Raw genomic sequence first — 13,368 nt, 5'->3', positions numbered from 1 at the left:
AAAACCCGGGAATCTTTGTCGAACTTGGCAATCTACACGGTATTTAGAATGGAACCCTTTATTTAATCCACAGGGTAGCATGCTCTCGTTCAGTCAACCATGACTTTGTAAAAAAGTAATTGACAATTGGTTATCGCCCCCACTGAGGATTGAACTTTCAAAAAAAAAGTGTCACTTACAATTGAATTTTACCAAATTGACAAATTGTCAATCCTCATCTCTTAAAAATTCAGAAACCTTGTTGTATTTATGTTTCTGAATTTTTGAGGTAAGGATTGGTTATTCGTATAATTTGGATTCTTCGGACTACTATTCTCATCTTTAGTGTCATTTTCATAACGTTTTGGCTGATGTAACCTCTGCAAGAACCCGTGGCGCAGTTGTTAGAGTACTTGGAAAAATTCAATTATAAAGTGATATTCTCGTGAAAGTTGAAGGTTCAATCCTCAGTGTGGGCAACCGAAAAATACAATTGCAAATTACTTAGGACTTTTGTCCAGTCATGGCTGACGGAATGAGACTATGCAACCCCTGTGAAGTAAATAAAGGGTTTCGCTCGAAATTCCTACAAACTTCTGCTATCAGTGGAAGGCAGAATGCCCGACTGAGCAAATACCATAAAAAGTGGTATTACCTGTTATTCTTTCGCTTAAAAAAACAACAAAAAAACAATATAGCAATGCAGCTATAATATAATTTTAAACCTCTTGGTCAGCTGGTTTTGAAGTTATGACCTTTTGACCTTTACCAAAAACTTTACCATCATATGATCCCTCCTATAAGTGACCGATGTCTTTCTAGAAAAAAATTCTAACTAGAAAGATATCGGAGAAACGAATGCCAACAATACTCATCTGATTCATTTGAAATGAATGAACAGATGAATAAACAAGTGAATGAATGAATAAACAAGTGAATGAATGAATGAATAAACAAATGAATGAATAAACAAGTGAATGAATGAATGAATGAATGAATAAACAAGTAAATGAGTGAATAAACAAATGAATGAAGGAATGAATGAATAAACCAGTGAATGAATGAATGAATAAACAAATGAATGAACGAATAAACAAATGAATGAATGAATGAACAAGTGAATGAATGAATGAATAAACAAGTGAATGAATGAATGAATAAACAAGTGAATGAATGACTGAATAAACAAATGAATGAACGAATAAACAAATGAATGAATGAATAAACAAACAAATGAATGAATAAACAAACAAACGAATGAATGAATGAATGAATAAACAAGGGAATGAATGAATGAATGAATAAACAAGTAAATGAATGAATGAATGAATGAATAAAAAAATGAATGAATAAACAAATGAATGAATGAACAAGTGAATGAATGAATAAACAAGTGAATGAAAAAACAAATGAATGAATAAACAAGTGAATGAATAAGTGAATGAATGAATGAATAAACAAGTGAATGAATGAATGAATAAACAAGTGAATGAATGAATGAATAAACAAGTGAATGAATGAATGAATAAACAAGTGAATGAATGAATAAACAAGTGAATGAACGAATAAACAAATGAATGAATGAATGAATAAACAAGTGAATGAACGAATAAACATATGAATGAATGAATGAATGAATAAACAAGTGAATGAATAAACAAGTGAATGAATAAGTGAATGAATGAATAAACAAACAAGTGAATGAATGAATAAACAAATGAATGAATGAACAAGTGAATGAATGAATGAATAAACAAGTGAATGAATGAATGAATGAATAAACAAATGAATGAATGAATAAACAAGTGAATTAAGTAATACACAAATGAATGAACGAATAAACAAATGAATGAATGAATAAAAAAGTGAATGAATGAATGAATAAACAAATGAACGAATAAACAAGTGAATGAATGAATGAATAAACAAGTGAATGAATGAATGAATGAACAAACAAGTAAATGAATGAATGAATGAACAAGTGAATAAACAACTGAATGAATGAATAAACAAATGAATGAATGAATAAACAAGTGAATGAATGAATAAACGAATGAATGAATGAATGAATGACAGGTTTTCTATGAAAAGGTTCTGGTGCTTTCTTAGAGTTTGGATAAATTTTAAAAGGGCTCATTTCCAGTTTTGTTCACTTGTTACAGCATAATCACATTGACACACTATTAGATCGCCAAAGTTAAGCAACATTACCAAATGGGTGACCGTTTGGTAATACTAGGTGCTGTATCTATCTTTCCTAACCGGGATATACAAGCTGAGTTGAAATCCCATGTAAATTTGTACTCCCCATTCGACATTGTACTCCCCATTTAAATTTGTATTTCATATGCAAATTTGCACTCTTCATTCAATTTTGTACTCCCCATTTAAATTTGTATTTCATATGCAAATTTGCACTCTTCATTCAATTTTGTACTCCCCATTTAAATTTGTACTTCCTATCTAAATGTGTACTCTTCATTTGATGTTGTACTCCCCATGCAAATTTGTTCTCCTCATTCGATGTTGTACTCCCCATGCAAATTTATACTCTCCATTAATAGTGAAAGGCTGAATGCCCGGTCGGGTTTGATCACCATGAGTAGACTTCTATAAAATTATGTTGAAGACTAGAGGATCCTTGTGTCTCACTTTGCCCTCGTGGGGATAAGTAAATAGAAACTGGAACAGTACACATGGGTAGAATCGAATTACAACGAATTAAACATTTGTTTCTTTTTATTTTTATTTCTTTATGTACGTTAGACACTATGCACTTGTGTTCTTCACACTGAAAATGCTAGACATCATATCGAAGATAACTTCTATTTTGCAGCTGCCAACCTGAAATCTAGTTAAAAGAATAAACACCCGGGCAATATCACTAATAAGATGCTGTATACTATTCGTAGGCTGGATAAATGAAGAACTTAGATGTTTTGACCAGTAAACTAGGAAACTAATGACTATGCACAATGCATGGTCATTTGTTCAACATTGTTGAAGTGAGACATTGGATTGAAAGATACTAGTTGAGCATACATTCTTGATAATTAGTTAAGAATAGACTGGGTCATTTTGGTGATCTTTTATCTGTTGGGCTGATGTATTAGTTCTAGTTGGTCCACCTTCCCAGGCCTCTCTTTGAGGAGGTATTAGTTTATTGTTGACTACCTGAAGCGTATAACCGAGAAAAGCTGATGGGGCTGTCCAGGTAAAATCTCCCCTCTGATGCAATCATCTACCTATATAAGAGCCAAATACATTCTAAAATGATAGAGTACTGTTGCCACATCTGTGGGAAAGGGGCTACTCAGAGCATCCTTTCCTACCTTGACAGAGTACAAAACCAACATCAAAATCTAGTGGCTGATACCTTTATCCCTTTCCCTACTATACTATATCAGTTTCATGTTGCTAATCTTTCTCTGCTCTATCTTTATTTTCATGGCAGGTGCTCGACTGAGCTTAAATCTATGAGACTTCCATGTAAAATATTTACAACAAAAACTTGTCTAGCTACAACCACTATCAATAATTTTCCTTTCTCTCTCTCTACCTAAAACTAAATAAAACTTCCATGAGCAAAGTTTCTTGCCTAGAGCTGCCTATCTTTGGAAAATGGTGCCACAGGGCTGCTCCCCAGCTGACTACAACATAGTCGTTTTTCAAGTCTAATGTAATTAAATTCTGCTGAATCATGATCATTATTACCAATCATCATGGTGTTGTCTCATCATCCACCTCAAACTTGTTTAATCTTTTCCCTTGAATAGGCCAAGATCACAGTGTAGTATCTGTCCTGATGCTACACTTCACCTTTTCTGTCCTCGGTCAATGGAGAAATCCTTTATGACTGAAAATTTTTATTTTTGTGCCCCTTTTTGGGGAGTTGGATTTTCCCCACATTTAAAATCGACCTTGTATCTAACTTTGCCCTCATAGGGAGACAAGTAAATAGGAACCCTTTTCCTTGAATGGCCTTTGTACCTTAATATGTGTCAATGAGCAAAAGTGGGTTACGATGTGAGGATTATTTACCTTGTTGCCATTTGATATGTCCGTATAATCTGGATACACATAGGTAAAAAAGAAACACCCTTTTAGGCTTCACTTGCTCCCCACTGAGAAAATCAGCTCCCCAAACAGGGAGATAACCTAGTGAGATGCAAAAATAGCAATACTACACATATAAAACGTGATTAGGTTTAAAGTTCCAAAATTAATTTGTCCTATGGACTCTTGATTCAATATAGGTAAAGATGTTGATTAATAAGCAGTCCTTAATGAGTCTCCACGAGGTTGAAGGTTCAATCCTTACTACAGGTAATAATAACAGAGAATGATATAATAATGATAATAATAATAATAATAATAATAATAATAACCAACTAGCAGGATCTGTCTGTTCATAATCACGTTGACACTCCGGTTCTCATTAGATCAAAGTTAAACAACATTAATCCTCGTTAGTATCGGATGGGTAACCATTTGGAAATACCAGGTGCTGTATGTAGGAGGACGTCAACACCTTGCTACAAACACTGCAAAAACCTAACGTCGTCATATATAGATATAAAGGATATACATGCGGCTGATAAACGCTTGTTAATTTCATGTTCCCATGAAACTCTCTTTTGGAGGAAGCTGGTTCAACGCGTCTAGGGTTAGTGGTATGGTATCTGTTCATGGCTAACAAATCCATAGTGCCTTACCTCTCAGTAGCAACGTGATTGTTTGGGTGAATTAAAGTGAAACAAGCCGAGCATGCGGGGTCCCACTCCATGAGTGAATAAATCCATTCTGACAAAAATTTACTTTCACCCTGACTAATGTTTGTGCAAAATTTCAAAAAGATTCAAGAAGTGGTTATTGAGAAAACTACAAAAAAATGAATGAATGAATGAATTAATGATTTTGGAGCAATTTTACTCCTGTAATGGTCCCCTAAGGGGAGGGGGCAACTAGAGTTATCCTGTAAAATCCATTATGGCAAAAAATTACTTTCACCATGACTAATGTTTGCGCAAAATTAAAAAAAAAAATCCAAGGCGTGGTTATTGAGAAAAGGACAAACAAATGAATAGACAAATGGATGAACAGGAGTGAATTACCAGGCCCAATCCCTCCTTTGTCGGGAGACCAAAAATAAAATAAATAAAAGGTACTTTCTGGAGTGATAGAATGATCCAACCATTTTCCCAGCAACCTTAGCTACAGATAGGATGTAGATCTTACATTTTAGACTTGGAGTGAAAGTCTGTTATGCGAGGGTCATTCCAAAAGTAAAGCCTTCTATTTTTTTTAAACTCAAAAAGTTGAAGATCTATGAAGACAGGAGTGATACCATTAAAACAAGCTCTGTTTTCACCAAAATTTATTTTTTGACATAGTCACCACCATTCTCAATCTACTTTCGCCAGGAATTCAATCATGCCTCTCTGCTTCTGACGCACGTCCATGACATGGTTGCTTTCTTAGAGTATCACACTGTCAATATCTCCAACAGAGAGATGAAACTTTCAGATCATGAATGAATAAGCTCAGTCATCATAACAATGCAATTTACAATCCCATCTGATCAATTCAGGCGAAATAATAAAATAGGAGACATAAGCACCATGTAGGTACGAGCAAAAATGGGTGGGCAAAAATAGAGGGACCTAGTTTTGAAAGCCGATTTATCATAATTTTTTTGTAGGTTTCCGACTACTTTTTGATTGTATTTGAAAGATTAAAGACTAAAGTTAATTTCCTAAAGGAAAAAATATTTGTACACATGAAAAAAAAAAAAGTTATGAAAATGTTTCCCGGCGAGCTAACCAATTCAGCTAAATTTTGAAGTTAAATAAATTCATGTAAAAAATCCTTTAAAAGATAAATATTAGTTTTCTGGGTCTATTTCAAAGATAATTAGTAAAATAAAGTCCTAAGATATTGAATTAAATAAAAAAAACACCTTGTTTGTACAAAATACAGCTTAATTAGCCCTCAAAAAGCAAGTAATTATGCCGTTCGGCAAAACGCAACTGATAACAGTTTGTAAACACGAATATACGGAAGTCCAAAATTTCAGCCAATCAAAACGCTGTTTCAAAATGAAGTTATAATAGTAAAAGGAGGTAGGGTGTCAGATTTCTTTTATTTTCCCAGACGTGCATCCATACATTCCTATTCTGAACGTTTGTATAAATTTTTATCATTTTTTAATTTAATTATTTTTTATGTTCCTGTTTTTAAATTTATTTTTTAAAAATTATTGTTCAATATTATATATAAAAAAAATGTTACGCCAAAAGTTTCATGTTCTTGCGAGCAAGGAAATTATTAAAATCTTGCATATAAAAATTATGTGAAACCCGTAATTTAAAAAAAGTAGAAATATTTTTTGCTATTATAATTTTTTTTATGTGAAAATATTAAATAAACAATGCTTAATTCAACGGTAATATCGGTAGTTCGAGAAATTCATTTTTCTTCGAGTTATATCAAATTCATTAATACAGACTTTAGGGCTTTTTTCGTATTGTTCCTGTAAAAATTATTTAATTTTTTTATTTTTACAAATTACGATGCTTTATTTATATAACAAAAGCAAAAATAAATTCTTGCGTTTTTATTTACTACTGAAAACCATAACTTTATTAAAGGTATTTTTTGTTTAAACAAAATAATACATTTCCACTAAGATTTAAATAAAAATAATTAATTTATTATATTTTGTAATCATTATTTGATAAATACTGAAAATTTCATTAAAATTGGTTAATTTCCTGATTTTTGGTGAATTTTTAAGTAAAGGGAGGGGGTCTAAATGTTTATACATTTTGAGCATCGGCATTCATTTTCCCCGTACCTAGCAGCATGTTTTGACAAGCTTCTGAGACTGATCTTCACTCCTGATCTAAAATGAAACACATACATCAAGTCTTTTGCCAAGATCGCTGGAAAAATGGTTGGATCATTCTACTGCTCCAGTAGGTATCTCACTGCTGATGCAATTCTCTTCCAAAAATGGAATGCTGTTGCCACATCTGGGCATGACCTATCTTGCCAAGAGAGAGTTCAAAATCGGCTTCGAAACCTAGTAGGTAATATCTTTTTCTCTTCCCTGCAACCTCTTTCCCACAGAAGAGACATTGTGAGCCTGTCTATCGTTATTTTCATGGCAAGTGCTCGTCTGATCTCCAATCTATGGTCCCCCTTGCCAAACTTTCACAAAAAACACTCGACTAGCTAAAACCAATCACAGCAATTTTCCCCATTTTCTATCTGTGCCTAATTCTAAACGCAGATTCCATGAACAAAGCTTCTTTCCTAGAATGGCCTGCTTCCCAGCCAATTACAACATAAAAATCTTCAAGTCCAATGTAAACAAGTTCTTGTTGAGCTGTTCTTTTAAATAATCCAAATTCTACCCAATCTTCACCATTAATGATTACTTTATAGCCACCTTACATTCACCACCAATTATCCTCGAGTGGCCTTTGGGCCTTGATAAGTGGTAACTACATTGTAAAAAGAAAATTTGGGTAGAGGATTGCATCAGGATCTCGGTATTTTCTAACTATTTTTTCAGCAACTTTAATATCAAACTGGATATATATCTTCCATTTTGAGAAAAACATCTAAAAAAAAACAAACGGGAGATAATTCAAACTTATGAGATTTATGCTGTAATGCCTACGAATTCCCATTAATCGTCTATATATTAATACGATAGCATGTATGCTATTTTCTGTGTCACGCTTACATCTGGGTCATTTAATTGTTATGTACTTCCATTTCTTGTCATAAATAATTTTACTAAGAATTCTTCATAAGTTTTGGTTTTAATTATAGCTATTGGCACATAAGTCATCATCTACTTTTTTTATAAATAATTTTATCAAGAATACTTTAAGTTTTGGTTTCGGTTTTGATTATGGTTGAAGGAACTCATGTTATAGATATATACATATATCTTTTTTATAAGTTTTTATTTCAGTTTCAATTCAAGCTGATGCACCCAAGTCATATGGATATATATATATATATTTTTCAAATCGCAACTTTATAATATATAAAACTTGATAGAACATTAACTCTATAATAATATATACGAAATCTGCAAAAATTAAAATATTTTTAATTGTATTTTGCAATCGGGCTTTGCTGCACGTCCCTGCTAGCTTAGATAAATACTTTTGCAATTTTAACAAAAAAGATACAATAATATCAGATCGTCTCCATCTAAGCTGAACATCTACAGAATGCCACCATCAATATATTACATATGAACGAGTCTCCTGCGGAATTTCCACAGGCCCTGCTAGTTTAAAATTATTTTCTTTATCAAAATAAAACTACTTGATCAATTTACGTGATTTTTGGAATATAATATTTTCATTTCGTCATAGGTGCATACATCATATACATTATTTTAATTTTTATATTTTACTACAGAAGGAATTCTGGACAAGAACCAAATTGAAAAAAAAAAAAAAAATTGGTCCAACAACCTTAGCATCAGATAGGATATAAATCTTCTGTTGTCGATCTGAAGTGAATGTTAGCTTATCAAATGATGGAACTTCTTTAAGGAGAGAGTGTCTTGTGCAATGGGTGTTTTCTAGGAAGTAATGGGATACTTTCAGGAGGGACCATGTGAAGGTAGGTCTTTTGGTAAAGGTCAAAAGGTCATAGCTTCAGAACCATCTGATGAAGAGGTTTAAAATTAGATTATTGTTGCATTACCATATTGTTAATTCTACTTGGTCAGTTCCTCTCTTCTGTACTTGTTCAACCAATAATCAATATTTGTAATTCAAGAGACCCGTCAGCAATCTCTGGTAGCATTGCCTTAGGCGATCGTCAATAAACCACTACTCTCTCTCCTAAAGCAGGAGGTAATGCCTGGGAGGGTCAAGCGATACCTCATTCGAGCTAAGAAGAGTATGATAGTTCAAGTCAGCTCCTAGGTTGCCAGAAAGGTGTCAAGATGAATCGTAACGGATATAGTAACTGATGAATATCCAATCTATCTATGTGTCCAGATTTTACGGACACTGCGTATAAAATGGTGGTAGCCAGATTGAAAACTTTTAATCAAGTTAAACAGTAGAACAGCCTTATGTCAAACTTGAGAGTGCGAATAAATAGTAATGGAAACAGTCTACTTGGGGATTATAATCAAGAGTGTTTGTTGTTTTGGATTTCTGGTTTCTACCGTCAAATACTTATTGGCTGAATAGTTAGATGTGGTCAAGCAGACAAAAAAAAAAAAAAAAGAAAGCCATTCTTACTGCAAATAAGGTAGGCTCCTTCTACTACACAACTACTCACACTTGCTAGTATACAGCCCTATTTATGGAATATTATTGTCACATCTGGATTGGCATACCAACCATTAGTTTCTCTGTTTTTGACAGGATGAATAAAAGTCTTTAGTCTAATAGACCCTGTACTGTCTGCCATATTCCAATCCGCGTACCGTATTGCACCTTTGAAGTTGAGTATTTATGCTAAGATAGTACAAGCAGATTAATTTTATCAGAGCTCAGGTTCTGTGAGAGTACTTGGAAAACAACAACAAGTACTTCCACGTGACCCGAACTCTGATAAAATTACTTTACTTTTACCCTTTCAACGTAAATACTCCCAACCAACCCGACTAGCAGTAAAATTTCACCCTTTCAATGATACTAAAAAACTTTTATCCCTCAGACCATTTTCTTTGGAATTCCTTCCTTGCTTCCTGTTTCACTGACTGTACCAACATGCAGAAATTTAAATGTAATGTGTGAACAAACATTTGACTACACAACTCCCCACTTAGAATGCCCTCTTAATCATAATAACCCCTTAAATCTCAGTAGTAGTAGCAGTAGTAGTAGTAGTAGTCTGTTTGGGGGTGAATAAATGGGAGAAAAAAAACTTGTATTCTTTCATTTTTGTTTTTAACACTTCATGAAAATCATCAAATGTTTACAAAAGATTTTTGAAGAATGCAGTCTCTAGTAAGAAATGATCATCACTATATTTGACTTGTTTGCAGTCAACGTGTCAGGGCGATGACAAACTCGATGCTTCCAGAAGCAGAAGAGGAGGAAAGAATTGGAGGAGCCAGAGCAAGACTTGAAGAAAGTTTCACAATTCACTTGGGTGAGTCTGAGATTTAATTTCTTATTCCTACTCCCGACTCCTCCCACCGCAAATAAAAATTCCTGTCAAATTCAGCCTTTGATAACATTGATCATATTATTATAATTATTTTGTTGTACTTTTTTTTATGGAAATCACTCCAGACAAAGCGTGAAGCCACTTGATGTAAGGAGCTAAAAAGAACAAAAGATGATTATCACAAAGACAGAAGATGTCTATTGGTGTAGTCTTGAAAAAAAAAAAAAAAAGTAATACATATAAGGAAAACAGTCAGCAGAGAGTTCCACAAGCTTGCGATTCTTGGGAAGAAGCTACTGGAACAGGAAAAAGTATGACAATGATTTATCAAAACATCGAATCGATGAAGACCACTAGGCCAAATGAGCTGAAATAAAGGAAGCAGGGAAAAGATCAAATAATTCTGGAGAACATTTGCCAGAAGAATATTTACTAGCAGAACCCGTGGAAATTCTATGGTAGTTGAAATTTTTTTAAACACACTATATACATAAAATAAATAAAAAAAAAACAATAAAACAAATAACAACGAATTTAAAACAATTTCTTTTAGCATATTCTTTTAAAGCTAAAAAGAACAATGTAAAAAATTTAGATTTTTTTTTTATGAAAACTCAACACACAACATATTGTTTTGTTTTCTGAATAAATTTTTATATAAATTATTACAAAGGAATTGGCATCAATTCACTTGCACAATTTTTTTAATTTTAAAAAGAATTTATAATAAAAAAAAACTTACAATCTCCTTAGTATGATTTTTTTTTTAATTATAAAATAAAACAGCCAATTTGAAGCTGTAAATAGATAGCCATGTTTTTTTTTTTTTTTTTTTTTTTTTTTGGAGAGGCAAAAAGTTTTAATAGATTTTTAACTGATAAAGAGCGACTATAGAGGGAGGTAATTCGTTTCTCATAATTTAATATTTGCGATGATGATGTTTTTTTTTTTTTTACGACACCGGATGTCACGCAAGTAAATTAATATTTAGATAGGAAAGACTGAGACTAGCGACATGACATTCACGAGAGAGAGATTGCAGGATAGAAAAAAAGGGTGGGGCAAGTCAAATTATGGATACGTTTCTGCACTTCATCAACAACCCTCAAATGAAACAGAGATTCATCAGCACAGATATGACAACAGTACTCCATACATGGCCTGATAGTACATTTGAAGATTTTAGAGTTAAAGAAATAATGGTTGACTATTTCCCTGGCAGCAAACATTTGAGGCAGACGTTGATTTGGGCATGTATTGATCTTCTCTCTCTCTCTCTCTCTCTCTCTCTCTCTCAAAAGCTAGCTCGGAGAGAAAGAGATTGAAGGTTCTTTCATGAGTTTTTGTGGAAGAGATTTTTTAAAGATTTTTCTTCCATTTTCATTTCAATGTTGCTAAAGAATTGTGCGATTAATGTTTCTTTTAAGTAGAAATTTTATTGAGATGTTAATTTTTATTTATCGAGACGTCAATTTTTATCGAAACCCGTTAATTTTCATAGAGATGTTGATTTTTTTGAAACGTTAATTTTCATAGAGATGTTGATTTTTTTGAAACGTTAATTTTCATCGAAACGTTAATTTTCATAGAGATGTTGATTTTTTTTGAAACGTTAATTTTCATAGAGATGTTGACAAATGCATAAATAAATCCAAATCTTTTAACTATTGTGACTAACAACAAATTTTTTTTTGTCTCTTTTTTTCCGCAGGGGCCCAGATGAAAACCACTCATAACCTGCGATTAATTTGTGCTAATGTTCTTGACTTGTGTCGTCATAAACCACACACAGTTGGGTAAGAAAACGAATAAAATTTTCATAGCAATAATTTGTTTGTAGTTTAAAAAAAAAAATTTTCTCATCTTTCTTTTTTTTTTTTTTTTCTCTGGGGATGAAACATCCTGCCGGATGCCAGCCATTCACTTGTTATTTCAAAGACTCCAACCAAGAGATCATGTTAAGATAAAAAACCTTTAAGTGCAAGTGCTTGTATCTCTCCTTCACTTGGTTCACTAGGTATATTTGCCAGGTTTTGAAATTCTTTTTCATGAATGCAGTTGCTCCTATAATTACTAGAATGATAGAGATCTTCCTAAGATTCCAATTTCTTTTCATGTCGTACATAAGACCTAATTTTATCATCTTTTTCCTTCTCAACTCTGTTTAAGTTATCATTATTAGGGACACTGACTTCAAATAGGGTTGCTACTTTCTCACTCTTTTCCCATATCGCTATATCAGATTTATCGTTATGTGGCTGTAGGATTGCATGGTCATAGTGGATGGTGTATGACTTATTTCCAACTGTTCTTTCTGGTAAACATGTTCCCATGCTACGCGAACATACACATTTTTTACAAATGGTCCAGTGTAGACATTTACACACTCCATTGTGTCGGACGGTATAGTAACCATCCACTAGCAGAACATTACGGCTGAATGTCAGGTGGCTCATACTACTTTCTACTTCTGTGTGGCAAAAGTTGAACTTATTGCCGTTGCTGAGACCACTCATTTGTCATGTCTATCTTGATAAGTACATCACCAAACTATTGTTCAGCTGCTAAATCTGGCTTGCTAAATATTTATGTCCAGCCCTTGCATAAAAAACAGAAAGTCATTTGAGACAGTCTTAAAAAAAATGAAGGGATGAAGACTTTTTTAGGCAGACATTGGTTCTGCAAGACATCTCTCGTGAAAATTCTCCTTTGGTACTGACTGTCTGTCGTTGGATCATCGCTGGTTGAAGCCAATAAGTGAAATAGATTTATGCTCCTAAAATATATATAAATAATTATTATAAAATATATATAAATCATTATTATAAAATATATATAAATCATTATTATAAAATATATATAAATCATTATTATAAAATATATATAAACCATTATTATAGCTTTGATGCTTCGGACAGAGGATGAAAATAAGAGATGAATAAACAACAGCAACAAAAAATGTTGATGTGTTTAAAGGAGATAGAAATACTTACAAAACAAATTTAAACGTAACTAGCAGGGGCGCCTGGCATTACTCAGTCCTAAAATATGTTTAAATATGATATTGCAATATATGCAGGTTTTGTATTTTTTATTATAGAGTCAATTCTCTATCGATTATAATATATTGTAGCCAACACAGTCATGATTGCAAAAGTAAAAAAAAAAAAAAAAAATGATCTGAGTGCTGTCAGCTAGAATTGAAACTGCAACCAAAATTGATAATGG

General features: G+C 32.8%; 1 protein-coding gene across 2 annotated transcripts in view; it reads left to right on the top strand.

The window, feature by feature from the left end:
* The window catches only part of LOC145247938 (FERRY endosomal RAB5 effector complex subunit 3-like), an 807,792-nt gene that overhangs the window by 771,060 nt on the left and 23,364 nt on the right, over positions 1-13,368 (top strand). For both annotated transcript variants that reach the window (XM_080109577.1, XM_080109576.1), the window contains exons 8-9: positions 10,016-10,122; positions 11,852-11,936. In XM_080109577.1, the coding sequence (XP_079965703.1) occupies positions 10,016-10,122; positions 11,852-11,936 (192 nt within the window). The remainder of the gene's footprint in view (positions 1-10,015; positions 10,123-11,851; positions 11,937-13,368) is intronic.

This window comes from Euprymna scolopes, chromosome 26 (assembly GCF_053919585.1).
Source record: "Euprymna scolopes isolate OS-2025 chromosome 26, ASM5391958v1, whole genome shotgun sequence".
Classification (NCBI taxonomy): domain Eukaryota; kingdom Metazoa; phylum Mollusca; class Cephalopoda; order Sepiida; family Sepiolidae; genus Euprymna; species Euprymna scolopes.
The sequence above is the reverse complement of the archived record's forward strand: the minus strand, read 5'-3'. Positions and strand labels throughout refer to the sequence as shown.